Source organism: Ambystoma mexicanum, chromosome 6q (assembly GCF_040938575.1).
Source record: "Ambystoma mexicanum isolate Mex_15411 chromosome 6q, UKY_AmexF1_1, whole genome shotgun sequence".
NCBI classification, from domain to species: domain Eukaryota; kingdom Metazoa; phylum Chordata; class Amphibia; order Caudata; family Ambystomatidae; genus Ambystoma; species Ambystoma mexicanum.
In genome coordinates, this window is record NC_090937.1 from 1,287,304,064 (window position 1) to 1,287,321,188 (window position 17,125).

Genomic DNA, 17,125 nt, shown 5'->3' on the forward strand with positions numbered 1-17,125 from the left:
TTCTTATTAGTGCTACCCACGGCTCACTGGCTGCGATGAACCACTTGGCTTTCCTCTTCATTGGAGTCAAGGACGATACCACGGGCGTGGGAGCTTCCTTCGCTCCTGCTTATCGGCGTAGGCTTGCCCCATGTACAGTTGACTTCTGCTGCAAGAAATTTGTGCTATTGTTCACGGTCTTAGGCTTTCTTCCTCGAAGGTTCGGTGGGTCCGGAATGAAAAGGGCAAGGTCACTTCTCTCCTTGCCATCCACTTGACTCCTGCCACTTTTTCTCCTTCTCTTGAACTGCTGCGCCTGCTTAGCCATCTCGTCGTGCTGTCTGCTGTGCTTGTGCTGTGCTTGTACTGTGCTCTTGGGCTCCATCTTTTATCCCTGTGCGGAAAGGAAAGGGCCATCAGGTGTGTATGATTATGATCAATTGCCTGATGTTGCCTGACCATTGTATTGGGACATCTCAGGTAACAGCTCTGATGTTGGTCTGTTGTCCTTTGTGTTGTGCATATGTGTTTGTGTTGAAAAAGGAGGGGGGCAGTGGTTTTTAATGTCCTACATGAGAGGATTGGGAAAAGTTGTCAAAGGAAGGGGAATACCGCGTCTCACCCGTGGGTGTCCCACTCCTACTCCCTGAGGATCCCCATCCAGGTGATCCTCCCTCACTGGTCCACCCCCAGCAAATGGCTCCAATAGCGATGGCCATGTCCTAGCCACCTGGATGACAGATCCCTGGGGTTCTAGCTAGAGAGACACCTTCAGGTTTCTCACACTAATGTACATTCCTTTATTTTATCTCATCGCCACCCAGAGCATTAAGCCCACCTTTTATGGCATCCACAACCCCAATATGATTTTCAGGCCTAACACACGATCCTGCATCCCCCTCACCCTTATTCCCCCACGCTAATGTCTTTATAGTGAGGCAGGGCAGGCTCATGCTGCTGAATAGCCTAGATGTACAGGCAAGTTGATGGGCAGGTTCAGCTGGGCATTAACAACACCTTCTATAATCTGGTCTTGCCAGTTGCCAGTTAGCTACATTTTCTTCAGAATTAGCACCTGCTACAACGTGTCCCATAGTTACTACTGGCGTTTGAACATCCTCGTCATCACTAATGACAATCACACTTTGAGCAGAGTCAACCCTGTGTTGAACACAGTTGTCTGTTCCCACCCCCTGAAGCACAGACATATTGGTATAAACTAGAGACGTGACACCCCATGCCCCACCCAACGGTCCATATTTGCTCTTTTTTAGACTGAGCCATGTTCCTCTAGACTGGTCCCCTTTTTCAATAACATCATGCTGGGCTTTTGTCTTTTGGAACTCCTGGCATTTGCAACCCCACAGCTCCGTTCATGCTTCAACCCACGTCTGGCCTGGGGCTGTGGAGCGCTTTCAAACGAATGGTTGAGCCCCGAATCAGCTGGGGCATGCATGATGGCACGGTAAGTGCAAACGGCCCCATTCCTGCCCCTGAAAACGAAGGTTTCACACTTATATCACTGGTAATATCTGCCAAGGCATTCTGCAGCAATGTCTGGGGGGGTCCAATACCCCACCGCAGTTTATAAACATGGCATCCCCCTGTTGCATTCCACCTTTGGTAGCCTGTCAAACGTGCTTCCCCAGATGCATGACCCCTTGCGATGACATAACAATAGGCGCCATTGCGATTCCTCAGTCTAGGATAACCACGGGATCCGTCCACCCCATCCGCTTTCTGACATATCCCCACGTTGCGAGTTGTCTAGTCCTATTGATGGAACAGCACAAAAGCCATAACACCACCATGTTGGGGTATCCAATCCATCATTGACCCCTGCCGGAGCACCCCAAAAACCATTATGCACCATTGCTGGACCCCCGCTGTGGCTTGAAGAACATGATGAGCCACTCCCCACATCCACAGATGCTCAAAATTCCATAGGCTCAGCGTCTCACTGTTGCTCAGCCCCGTTGCTGTAATCCATGGTGTCTCTAACTAAACAAAAAGAAAAATGGATTTATAATCTGATCTCTGCAATATCACACTAAAATATTGGCTTTAACATTAACCGCTGATTTAGGGCCTCCCCAGAAAACAGCACTTTAAAAAAAAAATGTATTAAACATTTTATTGTTTTCCAATAACTTCCCTTGCCCGCCAAACATTGAATTCACACCATGGCTACAGTTTGATAGAGTCTCTTAACACGTCTAGTTACATTTACTACACCAGTGTCTCGTATTCCTGGTTCCCTTGACATGTCCACAGGTGACAGTTCAGTCTGTCGGCACAAACCTTCCCTCAGTGTGCATCTTCCCACTTCTGCCATATTCTCTGGGCTTTCTCGGGACACCCCTAGCAATATAAACTCCTTTTTCCATTGCAATACAAATGTCCACATCTGTGGTCCATTGCGCATAGCTCGGTGTCGTCTCAGAACCCCAAAGTTGCGCTATGTTCCTCTTGATCAATGCAGTGGTGGTGGATAAAAACAATTTTTCCTATCGTGACAGTTCAATATCATCCTCTATCCCCAACAACAACTGTTTCGGTTTCTGTGAATCACTTTGTCCATTACCCTTGACAGTTCATCGTAGCACTGCTGCCAGTATTGCTGAATAATGCTACCCTTGGATAATAAATTCTATGCAATATCTTCAGTTGGATTAGCTTGAGCCTAGAAGAGATCGTCGATTCTCTGGGAAACATCAGTGCAGCTACCCATTCTTTCGGCGGTATGGCACCCACATCCCTCTCCCATTTGGTTTTCAGACCTATTAGTTCATTAGTGGCAAAAGAGGTTATGGTACTGTACATAATTCAAGTGACTTTGTGCTTGATCATTTCTGGGAATAGGTTGCGTTCCAGCGGGGTATAGTCAGATATCAATCATGTCAGGGAGGTGGGCCTGCAGCGCGTGTTTAAGTTGCGTGTAGTGATACTGCTCATTCGGGGGGAGTACAAAGGTGGTGACTAGGTCTGCAAATGGTATTATCTTGTTTTCTCTCACAACATCTCCAATTTTCGTTATGCCTAGTTGTGACCAAGAGGGCCATTTAGGTAGTTTGTTCACTTCTGGGAGGTGTTTAATGTCCCACAGTGTTTGTACCGGGGTTAGTTTTTTGTCCCAACCTAAGTATTTATGTGTATCCGTCCATACTTGAGTTATGTGTGACAGCATGGATGGGGCAGCTGGCCGCTCCTTTTTGCGATAGAGGTATGTCATGATGGGCCTTTCTTGTGGATTTAGGTCTTGTGTTCTGTTGTGCGGCAGTGTGGTATCTCCATGAAGTTTATCGTTCACTATTGCCATTTGACTGGCCCAATAGTAGGTTTGTAACCGGGGGAGTCCAATCTCACCCTCCCATACGTATCTTTGTAGGGTAGTGAGTGCTTGGCGTGGGTGACCCTCGTTCCATAGGAGTTTCCTAAGTTTTTGGTCTATTTTATTAAATTCACTAGGCGCTATGGGTAACGGAGCATTTTGTAGTATATAAAGAAAGAAGGGGAGAGCCATCATCTTGAAAAGTGCTGCACGTCCTAGTAGTGTTAGTGGTAGGGACATCCAGTGTCGGACGTCTTCTTTGAACCTTACTGTTATTGGGTGTAAGTTTTTGGGCACTTAGTCTGTTGGATTATTTGTAATTTGTATGCCTAGGTATCTGAATTGCTCTTTTTCAACGCGGTAGGGGCATTCGTCCGGCACTGTGTTATCTGTTTGCTTCAATGGAAACAATATGGACTTAGACCAGTTGACACGAAGACCACTAAACATGCTATATCTATTAATAATCGCGTCAGGATGGGGCAGGATTCTTGCGGGTCTTTTAAGTATATTAGCAGGTCACCCGCGTATAAGGACAACCTTGTCTTCCCAGCCATCCGACCACTTGAAGCCACTCCATGTTTGTGTGGTTCTTAATAGGATTGCCAAAGGTTCAATTGCCAACGCGAAGATTGAAGCCGATAGGGGGCAACCTTGCCTTGTACCTTTACCTAATTGGAACGGGTTCAAAACATGCGCATTCACCTTTGTTACTGCTTCAGGGGAGTTATATAGTAGTTTAACCCAGCTCATGAAGTGCGGTGCTATGCCCATGTGTTGCATAATTACCCAGATTGCTTCCCAATAGACCGAGTCGAAAGCTTTTTCAAAGTCTATAGCGAGTAGGGCCAGGGGACCTTGGAGCTCGGGTAGATTTCTAGTGCTGTATGTAGTCTGTATATATTCTGTCTAGTGGATCTTTGCGGCATGAATCCACATTGGTCCAGGTGCACCAGTGAGTGTATAACTTGTTGCAGCTGATTGGCCAGCACTTTCGCTAATAGTTTGGCCTCACTGTTTATAAGAGAGATGGGTCTGTAGGAGCTGCACTTGTCAGGTGGTTTATCTGCTTTCGCAGAACTATTATCATGGCTCTTCTTAGGTCTGGGGGGAGACAACCCTGTGAGTGTGAGTGCTGTAATAGGCGTAATAAGTGTGGGGAGGTTACATTTGTGCCGATCTTCTTCCATACTTCGATGGGGAAGCCGTTCAGGCCTGGGGTATTACCTGATTGGAGTTCCGACATGGCCTGGGTTATTTCTTCCTCTGTGATTTCTTGTTCTAATAAGTTAAACTGTTGTTCGTTTAGGGTGGGGAGGGCAATTTCCTCCAGGATGTCGGCTGCAAGCGGTGAGGATGGTGCTCTGTACAACTCAGCGTAGTACTTTGCAAAGCCTTCTGCTGTGTCTTGGTCTGCCACTAGTGGTTCCACTTCCACTGTTGTCAGTTTCCTAACTTGGGTGAGGCCCAGATCTCTGCGTTCTAGCCATGCCAGTATTTTCCCCGCCTTGTCACCTGTTTCGTATACCTTGCCTGCATCGTTGTGTGTGCTTGTTTTGCATTGTCTAAAGCTATGTGTTGCAGTTGTTTCTGTGCTAGTTGTAGTGCACAGTGTGTTTCTGGTTGGTCAAGGGTCAGGTAGGCACCCTCAGCGTTTTGTACTTTTGCTTCGGCCTCACGTATCACTTTTAGGTGTTTTTTTCTTATATTCTGTGGTCCAGGATATAATTTCACCTCTGACCACTGTTTTTAGTGCCACCCATAGCGTTCCCGGGCTGTCTACAGAGCCGGTATTTATCTCAAAGTATGATTCATTGATCTTTTGGATATATTCTACCAATTCTGGGTATCCTAAATAGTAACTAGTCAGTCTCCAATTGGGCGGGGGGACCGATCTGTTGGTTTTGAAACTTATTATGAGTGGTGTATGGTCCGATATGCCTCTAGGACGTGGCTGTGCTTCACATGCTTCATGTATATTACCTAATGGCAAGAAAAAATAATCTAGTCTGGACAGTGAGGCATGTGCTCCGGAGTGATATGTGTATTCCTTTATGTCGGGGTGTAGTGTCCTCCACACGTTTTGCAGCCCTAGTGCGTTAGTGAATGTGATAAGTTTGGTGCGTACTTCTGGGTTTCAGGATCGTATATGTGTTCGGTCAAGGTCTACGTTCATCACTTTGTTGAAGTCTATTCCAATTAGTGTGAGATCTGTAGAGTTGCTGGTGAGTAGGGGCATGATGTCATTGGTCAGGAGGGTTAGTAGATTAGGTGGTGCATATATGGCAATCATGGTTATGGTGCGTTCCCAGAGAGTCCCTGTTGTGTGTACAAATCTACCTCCCGTATCTTGTGTGACAGTAGAAGGTATAAAGGGGAGACTTTTGTGTACTAGAATTAGTACCCCGCGTGATCCCGTGGTGAATCTGCCATGTAACGCCAGCCAGTAGTTAGTACGTTTAAATAGTGTGCAGTTTGTGCCAGCTAAGTGTGCCTCTGTAAGGAACGCCACATCAGGAGAGTGACGATTCAACAACTGTAGAACTAAGCGCCTTTTGATGCTGTTGCCAAGCCCATTTACATTCCATGTCATCACTCGGATGGTTCTGTTTTTATTCCCATTAGAAGTTCCTGCCATCTGAGATGTACATAAGTAGTGTCAGTGTGTGTTGGACATCTGGGGATGCAGTATGTTTTGGCATTGTGGTTAGGGATCTGTCGCATCCGTTTGTGGGGTGGTTTTTTGACGGGACGTGCTCACTTGTTGGCGCGATGTGACTTGCTGGTAAGGAGAGTCTTACATCCTACGTGTTAGAGATGGTGTGATTCTTAATGCTGCAACTTTGATCCCCTACCCCATACTCCACCCAACCTGAAGCATCTGTCGCCCAATATAACAAAACTAAACTCACTGTTGAAAGTAGATAGTTAACTCGATAACCCAACCGGAAGTATCTGTCGCCCTAACATCAAAACTTTGGTTGTCAACTGGACATCTCACATCTACTACACTGAACTATAGCTCTAATATCTACCCCTGAGGTGAGTGGTTGGGGAGAAGCTACTTTTCATGTTGTAGTGAGAGAGTTAAGCACAATAAGAACAAAATAACGGGGGGTTGGGTGCGTTCCCAGAGAGTCCCTGTTGTGTGTACAAATCTACCTCCCGTATCTTGTGTGACAGTAGAAGGTATAAAGGGGAGTCTTTTGTGTACTAGAATTAGTACCCCGCGTGATCCCGTGGTGAATCTGCCATGTAACGCCAGCCAGTAGTTAGTACGTTTAAATAGTGTGCAGTTTGTGCCAGCTAAGTGTGCCTCTGTAAGGAACGCCACATCAGGAGAGTGACGATTCAACAACTGTAGGACTAAGCGCCTTTTGATGCTGTTGCCAAGCCCATTTACATTCCATGTCATCACTCGGATGGTTCTGTTTTTATTCCCATTAGAAGTTCCTGCCATCTGAGATGTACATAAGTGGTGTCAGTGTGTGTTGGACATCTGGGGATGCAGTATGTTTTGGCATTGTGGTTAGGGATCTGTCGCATCCGTGTGTAGGGTGGTTTTTTGATGGGACGTGCTCACTTGTTTGCGTGATGTGACTTGCTGGTAAGGAGAGCCTTACATCGTACGTGTTAGAGATGGTGTGATTCTTAATGCTGCAACTTTGATCCCCTACCCCATACTCCACTCAACCTGAAGCATCTGTCGCCCAATATAACAAAACTAAACTCACTGTCGAAAGTAGATAGTTAACTCGATAACCCAACCGGAAGTATCTGTCGCCCTAACATCAAAACTTTGGTTGTCAACTGGACATCTCACATCTACTACACTGAACTATAGCTCTAATATCTACCCCTGAGGTGAGTGGTTGGGGAGAAGCTACTTTTCGTGTTGTAGTGAGAGAGTTAGGCACAATAAGAACAAAACAACGGGGGGTTGGGAGAAAGGGAGGGTGGCCTCCGCGAGACCGCATCCTGTCTCGCCTTGTGTGAGGTGTTGGGATATTGTACGGTACCCCGGGCAATGCAGCTTTCTACTCACTGCTGTTCGTGGGGGCTTTGCTGTGGGTCGAGGCGGGGCTCAGCCACCGATGTCTTCTGGTGGGTCTTGTGCTGTTGCGTGTGGTAGGGCTAGATGCTGATGGCCTGGGGTGCCTGCCCCTGTTGCTTCGTGCTACTGTCCAGTCCCCGTCTATGTGTTGTTCAGCCCAGTGCCATGCTTCTTTTGGATCGTTGAAATGGACTGTCGTTCCTTTATGATAGATTTTAAGCTGGGCAGGGAAAAGCAGACCGTATTTTACTCCCAGTGTTTGAAGTTGCCTTTTAAGCTGGTCAAAGGATTGTCTGGCTTTCTGTACTTTGCGCGTGTAGTCGGGGAAAAGGCAACTCTGTTGAAGGTGATAGTGCCCTTGGCACGGGCCCATTGTAGCAATGCATCACAGTCTCTGTAATTTAGGAGCCTTGCTATTACAGTTTGTGGAGGCGCACCAGGCACCGGCCTTCCCGTGGGCATACGATGTGCTCTCTTGATGGAAAAGAAGGAGTCTGGTTCGAACAGATCTGTAAGCCATTGTTCGAGAAATAGTTCCATGCAAGGGCCTTCTATTTTTCCCGGTATGCCAGGTATCCGCACGTTGTTGCGCCTGGATCTCCCTTCTCCCTCCTCAATTCTGTCTTCCAGAGTCTTGAGCTTGGCTGTAACACCCTGGAGCAGCTGTTGCATATTGGTTAGGCCGTCTTCTGCATTGGAGATGCGTTGTTCGGCCTCTCTGGTGCATGCTGACAGTTTCTTTAGATCATGCCTGAGGAGGGAGACGTCCAAACTTATCCCATCCATCTTCTGCTCCATTGATGTGCGTGAATCCGCTATAGCGGCCATGACATCCTTTAAAGAGAGCATGTGTTCAGGCTCTGTTTCCATGGGGTCCGATGGTTGGAACTATTGGGTTTGGGTCGGGGGTATTGTGTATTGGTCTATTCTGTTTTGTAGGGGAGGTTTCTTCAGTTTGTCTTCTCCCATGTTTGCCGACAGGTCTCGCTACTAGGCAGGTGTAATTCTGATGTATTGTTCGCTGTCTTTGCTGCCTGATAAAAGCTGTGTGTTTTAGTGCAAGGTCTCATGATGTTCGATACTCTGTCTTCTTTTGGGCTGCAGTCAGTATTCCTATCCAGCTGGGGGTTGTGCCGCATTCGTATACCTCAGCAGGGGGGAGGCAACGTGTCTGAGGGCAGGTCCCGCTGGGTACAGAGGTGATGTTGCACAATTTTGCCCATTTAGCCCTTGATGCTTCTCAGGGTTATCGTTGTGTCCTGGCGTGTTAGGTTATATGCGGGGTCGTGCCCAATGTGCTGTGTCTTTTCTGGGGCCTGGTATTTTGCCACTATCCACACCCCGTCGTCATTGGGGCCTGGGAAGCGATCCCCAGCTCTGCAGCCCGTGTGGTGTATGTTTCTGGGCCCGGGCTATGCTGTCACTTTCCCATGGGTTACCCCCATGTCTGCAGGCATCCTGGCATGGGTGCTGTCATTGCCAAGGTGGTTGTGTGGATGCTGCGGATACCGCGCTCCCCTCTACTTTGGCAGAGGAAGGTTCACTGGTGCCGCGCACAGCTTATGGTGTGCCGCCGGTTCTCCGGTTGTTAGTTCAGATCGGTTAGTGTTCCGTTTACCCAGAGAGGTTGCTTGGGATCCATTAAATGAGTCGGCTCTTGGTTGGAGAAGAGTCTCTGGCCCTCTATGTAGTGTGTACCATTTCCCTTCCCGTCCTTGTGCTAGCTGTTTTCTGCCCTGGTTGCTCAAGGGGCTGCGCTGCTGGGTGTCGCTCCCCGACTGGGCTTGATGCAGGCAGAAGGGGGTTACAGGTTTTGTGCGTAGTGCGCTCTGGCACTGCCGCACGCCCCTCAGTTCTTTTCCCCCCTGCCCCTTCTTGGCGGTATGTGGGCTGGTGGGGTCACACACTTGGACCAGTTTATGTTTGGGGGGTCATGTAACACACGGTGCATGGGCCGCTGAGGGGCACTCACCAGAGAGGCAGTGTCTCAGCCGTCTTCTTCCTTGTTCGGATCTCTTTGTTCCGTGCGTGTGTTGGGCACCCGCGTCCGGGGGAGCCACGGCGGGGCAAGGCCAGCTCAAGGCGTCGCAGGGCCTGGCGTGCCTGCCTGCAGCCTCCGCGGGCCCGGTTCGCCATCCGGAGGCACTCGCCTTGGGATACGTCAATCCCACCTCCCAGGCGGCGGCCACTCCAAGACCGCAGGAGAGGTTTGCTTCTGCCTGGCTGCTTCTTCCGTCAGGGACCGCTTGAGTGGATCATTAGCCAGTTGGGCTGACCTCTGGGCAGCGGACGCACCTCGCTGCAGGTGTCGGACAGAATGCCCGTCTGGAGTCCGCAGCAGTGCCGCACTGTTCACCGTACCCCACACGTAGGATGGCCTCGACTAGGCAGCCATCTTGGGGACGCTGGGTCGGCAGCCGCGCCAGTCTTCACTCACTCCTAGCTCCTTTCCTTTCGGCCGATTTTTTTCGTCCTGCAGTCCACTTGGGCACAAGGATGTCCGTTACATGTAGGGGGTATTCATGAACCCTGCAGATGTTGAAAACAGGCGATTTTAGCAGGATTTATGCTGTGGTCGCGGGAGCGACAGAGACATATGACTGTCTCATCGCGCTGTTAGCCACGCCCCCTCGAAAACAGCACTTTCATATCAAATATAAACCTAATAACCAATGGCTATTTACCCCATCCCTGCATTGCTTTATCTATAATGTTGGGCTCCATTCAATGTAGTGTTCAATACATCTTTATACAATCAAACCCCTGGCATTAAAACCCACAGTTTCATTAGGTAGCCCTACATACTCCAGAGAAGGTGCTAACCATTAAAATCCAACAAACTGCTATTTCCTCACTAGAGGCTTAAACATCCCACTAGGCCTTAACGCACCCTGTTTCATTAGTTAACCCTGCATACTCCTGAGAAGGTGCCAACCAGCAAAACCAAACTGCTGTTTCCTCACTGGAAGCTTAAACACCCCACTAGGCCTTCAAACAGACAGTTTCATTAGTTAACCCTGCATACTCCTGAGAAGGTGTCGGTCAGCGAAACCCAACAAACTACTATTCTGATATTGGAAGCTTAAACACCCCACAAGGCCTTGAAACACACAGTGTCATTAGTTAACCCTGCACACTCCTAAGAAGGCGCCAGCCATCAAAATGCAATAAACTGCTATTTTCATACTGGAAACGTAAACACCCCACTGGGCCTTAAAGCACACAGTTTAATTAGTTAACCCTGCATACTCCTGAGAAGGTGCCAGCCAGCAAAACCCAACAAACTGCTTTTTTCATACTGTAAGCTTAAATACACTTCTAGGCATTGAAACACAAGCCTGTCAGATAATATCCAACCACTGGGCCGCGTGGCCCAGTGCAGAAAAGTATCATTAGGCCTTTTTAGAGCAATCCCCATTAGCATCTGTTTAAACACATTTATACATTTAAACCAGCCAGAGAGAATTTCAATTAACTATCATAGTCTGTGATCAGCCATCCCAGGCAGGCCCTCTTGAGAACAGTGTTGGCGTCAAACCCTGCAAATAATTTGCAATTTTTACTTACAGTATTGACAATGCACAATAAAGCATGTATGAATTACATTTACACATGTCAACACGTTTGCTATCTTCCCTATAATAATATGAGCATGAACAAACCCCTGAAATGTTACATTTTAAAAATACAACCCCTAGTAACTTGAAGCTTCCATATGCTTAATATGAATGAAATATTGACATACATTTAATGTTTGTAAGTAAAGGTTTGAAGTGTGACTATCTGTGTCAGTAATCCCTGAAATCAGCTTATCTCCTCAGGTTGTCCTCGGCAGAGCTCTACCGAAGTCCATCAATCAGCTCTAATTAGACGCACAGCATGGATGTTGCTCCAGCCCAGCAGGGATGCCCACTGTTAATCAAACGCCTGCGCTTCCAGCAAGCAAAAATCGTACTCCTGGCTCCACGAGTGACATGCAAACAGGGTCTGTCAATTCTGCCATTGGATGGCCGGCACTCCCCTTTTAAATCCATCAGGTAACCATCCCCCCATGTTCAGCATCCAAGCTGTTTCTTGGCAGGCCTTCATAGTGCTGACATTGGTTGTTTTGAAAGTGCTACATCATGTGTATGCACATCTGGCTTCATTTATTTGCCTTAACACCATTAGTCATCGCTTTGCACACGTACTATTACGGTAAGTTTTCTCCCAGATAAAATGAGCAACATGTCCAGTTTACATTACATGCTCGGAGGGAATGCATGCTTGAATTTCTAGCACTGACACATTTGCAAAACAACCACAAGTAGGCACTTTTGTGAATGGAGTCTGCGTGACATTGTTCAGCTGTAAAATCAAGGCAGCATTCTCATGCATTCAGGCCTAAAACAGAACAAGTATTCACTCCCCAGATGTGCTCACATCAGCACTAAATTAAACAGGCCCATTTTGTGATCATAGGAGTTTGTCGTGGAAGGTTTACGTTTTAGGCATGTTCAGTGGGGGCTGTTGTATTTTTTCAGGTATTTGTGAACATTTGCAAAGCAATTTAATTTCACAGTCTCACAGGTAAGATTTAATTTAAAAACACAACTTCTTTGCACTCAAATATGTAGCCAGTGTTGAAGTGACCGGGTGTTCCTTAAAGGACAAGCATTGCCAATGCCAACAGCTTAGCCTTTGATGTAGGCACGGAAAAGCACCGCTTTGCTTAAAAACCTATCATGGTACAGGCTGCTTCAAGTGATTTCAAATGTGTAGCCGGTGTTGAAATGACCAAGCGTTCCTTCAAGTACAAGCATTGTTAGAGCCTATAGTTTGGACTTTTGTATAGGCACTGGAAAGCACCACTTTGATTATAAAAGTTTCATGGTGCAGGCTGCGTCAGACAAGCTCAAATGTATAAGGTTATTTTTGGATGCAATCAAATGTGTTGGCCTCATTACAGCATCTATGTATACACTACCAGGATGGTTTTATCTCAAATGATGTTATTAATCGAAAAAGCTTTCTCAAATGTACAGGGTTATTTCTGGGTGCAATCAAATGTATAGGCCTCATTATATCATCTATCTATACACTACCATGATGGTCTTCTTCATGTTATATCAAATGTCCCTAGAGGTTTGATGTTATGAGCTGATAAAGCGATCTCATATTCACAGGGTTATTTTTGGGTGCAATCAAATGCATAGGCCTCATCATGTCATCTATTTATACACTACCCTGGTGTTCTTATCAAATTTATATCGAATGTATATAAAATGTATATAACAAATGTGGTTCAAATAACATTTTGGGGTTCTATTACATTTATAGCATTTCATTATATCATTTATGTATAGCCCGTACCGGGGCTCATATCATTTAATGTAAAATGTATGTAAACATGTTTGGTTGGCAATCACATTCATAGGACTTCAGGGGCCGTAGATAGTCGTATGACCACCTGTCAAATACGCTTGATGAAAAGGGTCCCCCCCTACTACAAAGGTTACCTACTTCAAAATGATACTGGAGAACCAAAGAGTCTTCTATCTTGATGACATGTGGGATTCCTTGTCTGTTGTCCCTAATCGTTCAAATGAAGTTTAATCAAATAATTGCTACATGCTACATGCAGTTAGAATTAAATGTCAGATCTTCGTTAGACAACTAGACAGTAGTGAAACAGTAATATTATGAAGTCTCTTAAAACAGCTTCTTCAGTGAAGGATACCATTTTACATTTTGTGAAACCTATTAATTGGTCATATTCATAAATATAAAAATGGTTGTGCTAGATTAAACATGCAACATGAATGCCATACACTTGAGGTGGAAAAGTACTGTTTCAAGTGAACCATCCAATTTAAATCTAAAATGAAAGTCTTCAATAGGTGCCAATTCAAGTTTTAAGACTCTTTCCTTTCAGGTATAACAGGTGTTGCATTGAAACATAACCTCTGGCAAGAGTTATTATTGTTTTTAAAGTTTCTAAATGGTGAAAAATATCTAACTCCCTTTTCTTTCTTTCCTCAACAGGATGAAAATATAATGCGTTCAATGCAGCTGTTTGAGAATGTGATTTAGCTCATCAGCTGACCGAAACCTTCTGGCGGACTATTAGAATTACCCAGTGAAAATACTTTCACAACTGGATTTGCTACTTGTAGCATAAACGGATTGCTCAGCCTTTACACTGAGGTTTATGTTATGCACATCAGTTCCTTTGTTTTATGATAGAGGCTTTTTAATACCACCGTCACCTGCTGCAATGGTCTCCCCCTGTCATTCCAAAGTGTGGTTTCATCATAGATACATGTATCATGATGCATGTGTCGCAGTGTCTTCATATCCTATTTGATGCAACCGAGAGCTAAACTGTCAATAATTGGTGTTCCAAACAGTCCAAAATATACCATACTGCTATGGAGAGAGTAATACCATTGCAAGACATATTAAGTTCAGCAGAAATGATTCGGGTATCACCTGCCATTGCTTCAGAAGCACCCTTTGCTGCATAAATACTGTTTTGTCTAACTTAATGCTTTAATGTTGCCAATTATAAGTATTAGATAATGTTTTGCTTGGATGTCTGCCATTCGAGTTGCACAAGGTGCAATTTTAACATCTCTATGAGGCACATGGGTGTGATAATGCTGTTGTGGCAGTGAGCTGTTGGCATAGAAGTTAAAGAATTTCTGAGTGTATACTTTGTGCAAGCTCACAGAAACAAAAACGTTTGGCAATTTGGTATCACATATCCTGCTCAATTGAAGATACTTAAAAACCAGCCAATAACCTCAGATTAGTGCTACCGATTCCTATAGCCAATTAGAAAACAGAGGATTACATAACCAAAAGAAGTGTTTTCCATTCCAGTCTAGCCAAATGTTCTCATTGGTGGATCTGGTGTTGGTTCAAAAGAGGTTGGTCACTGAAATGACGTTTGGCAATGTGGTATCCCAATGTGGTATCCCGTGTCCTGCTCAATTCAAGATACTTAAAAAACAGCCAATAACCTCAGATTAGTGCTATCGATTCCTATAGCCAATTAAAAAAAGAGGATTACATAACCTAAATAAGTGTTTTCCTTTCCAGCCTAGCCAAATCGATATTCTAGTGATGCACCATTTGCCCAAGCATTCATGTGCTGTTGATACAATGTTAGCAGTGAGCCTACTTTTTAAAATTGATATATATGTGCTTTTTTTTAAACTCAACCTTAAATGCACATAGAAAATAAACGGACAGTCGGTTTAAATAGAGAAATGGTCATTTAGATTGAAGTTCTCCTATTATACTGGCAGTGCACCTCAAATAATTCGAAGGCTTATGTTGTTTAGACCAACAATGCTGTGCTTGGCTATTTCTTCTATATTATCTAGAAATGTAGCCTGATCTTCAAAATCCGCAATTCAAGCAGTCTTGCTGCGATAAAATGAAAGGCTCATTTATCGATACTTTGAATGAGAAATAGTTAACTTCAGTGCCTAACCTGTTTTGCACCAACACCAGATCCACCAATGAGAACATTGCAGCCTTTAAAAGATGAATGGCTCTGTAACCGAGGAAAAGAAAAAGGTATTGGTGGGAGTGTATCTTATTTCCCCATTGCATCTCTAGCATCAAAGAAGATACTAAATAGGGGATTGTGAGCTCAGCATATCATGAGAGACCACATAATCCAACTAAGAAGCCCATTATCACGCAGCCCTAAAATTAGAAAGCTTCTGGAATTCTTCTCTTTAGAAGTCATTGGGTATCTACACACAGAGGCTGAAGGTTGCTGTTCACAAAACATGGACACAAGAGAGTATATCTTGTCTGTCTTCTTGACATGGGCACAGAGCTGGGATGAAAACAAGAAGGCCTTCAGGAACAGGAAGATAAGAGTTAATAGGAAAGTGTTACAAAGGGCTGAAAATCAAACCTAGAGTTGAGAGACGCAAGGCCTGATAGCAAAGATAAAATGAAACCACTCAGGACATACTCATTCCACACACAAAGGAACATGAAATAGGCAAATATAATGGCACCAGCCAAAAGAAAGCACCTAGAACTTGGAACTACCTAGAACTGCACTGTAACTGCACTGTAAAAGACTACCAGTAACTTGAAAGTGGCGTAATGGGCTAGAGCAGAAAAAGGCACAATGATATCTGTATCTTGCTTCCTACGGGATTTAATTGACTTCGATGCCATTATAACATATCTAACTTCATGTGTGTTATCCCTTTGTCACGTTTTAAGGAATTATGGTGACACAGCCATTCTTATGCCTTGAGGGAATCTTGGAACAAAACTCTTTCAGAATTCAAGCTATTACTCCTGAGAATAAGATTTCCCTTCAATGTGACTTAAAGCAACACTTACATGATTGGTTATCCTGACCCTTTGAGAATATTTCACAGTAGGCTAGGGCAAGCAAAGCAGCTCCCGTATTGGGAATAGGTTGTCAACTTGCTTAGTATTTAAGAAATGAAATATAATGTTGAGGAAATAATTTATTTAACGTTAAGTCATAAATTAGTACATTTTAAATGCGTGTTTGGTAATATTTTCTTTCTAGAGGGTAACAATCCAAAGGAAAGGGCCATTCAAAAATGCACATTACTTACTGTAGTGACCCTTGTAGTCCTAGTCCATCGACCTCTTTCCTCCATGCTTGGGTGGGTTGGCACCCAGCCCTGGCTCACCCACCAACCTTTTGCGTCAGACTTTCTGTTTCTCACACAATTAGGCAATTAACTGGCACCCATAGTTGTCTTATTCAAGGATTTGGGGCATGTTATGTGGGGGAAAGGGATCTTTGGTTTAGAACTACCAGAGTCACTACAGCGAGTAACTTAATCCTACATCCCGTCCCCCTTTCTCCATATTCACCAGAGACTCTCTAAGCACTTTCTTCACTGGGCGTATTACCACCAGATAGACTCAACCAAACATGTTCTTAAAAAGTACTTGTCCATTCGGGACATCTGCTCTGACCCTCAATTCAATAAGCAATGCTTGCAGCATGATGGGAGACCCATGTTGCTCCAAGCTGAACATACCTTCAGAAAGCAAGTGAAGCCAACTTTACACAGATGAAATGTGCTTAAATGTCCATAAGAAAAGTTAACTTTTCAACTTTGCAAAAATCAAGGATTCATAAAACAATCCAGCAAGCTACTGTGGCATTTGCTATCTGCATGCCTGCACCAGAAGGCCCAGAGCAAACACAAAGATGGTCAGAAAACTGTAGACCCATCAGGTCCAAATAGAATTTGCGCAACCTGCCAACATCCATGTCATGGAGGAGCCGTTCGCCTTTAGGATGAGGGATTTCTAAAGAAAAGAAGCAAATATATCACGATCGTTATGGACTTTGAATGTAAACTTTAGAAGGAAGGTATATTGCTTAGGTGAACCATGAAATGATTGTCTTATACTATGTTCCATATGCATAGTACATTGCTGCCTGCTGCCACTGAGACTTCCTGGCACTTGACATTTTGGCCCTGATTCATGGATTATTTGCGCCAAAAAAAACGGATTTGTGCGCCATTCCGCCCGCAAATCCCTGTTTAACAAATGGGGATTTGCGGGCAGAATGGCGCACAAATCCCGTTTTTTTCGGCGCAAATAATCCATGAATCAGGTGTATGGCTTGCAGTGAATCAGAGGTCAGAGGCAAGGACATTCCAAAAGTAGGCAGTTTGTGTGGAGAAGTCTTGGTTCACCGTTTCGGCTGCAGTAAAAACGACTGGGGGGTAGTCAGTAGTTTTAGACTGATG

The 17,125-nt window shown here is 45.0% G+C and overlaps 1 protein-coding gene across 1 annotated transcript in view; it reads left to right on the top strand.

Moving 5' to 3' along the window:
* The window catches only part of KCNIP4 (potassium voltage-gated channel interacting protein 4), a 900,135-nt gene extending 886,592 nt beyond the window's left edge, over window positions 1–13,543 (top strand). Inside the window, exon 7 of the mRNA XM_069631886.1 lies at window positions 13,389–13,543. Coding sequence (XP_069487987.1) covers window positions 13,389–13,436 — 48 coding nt within the window. The 3' untranslated portion in view covers window positions 13,437–13,543. The remainder of the gene's footprint in view (window positions 1–13,388) is intronic.
* The last annotated feature ends 3,582 nt before the right edge of the window (window positions 13,544–17,125 follow it).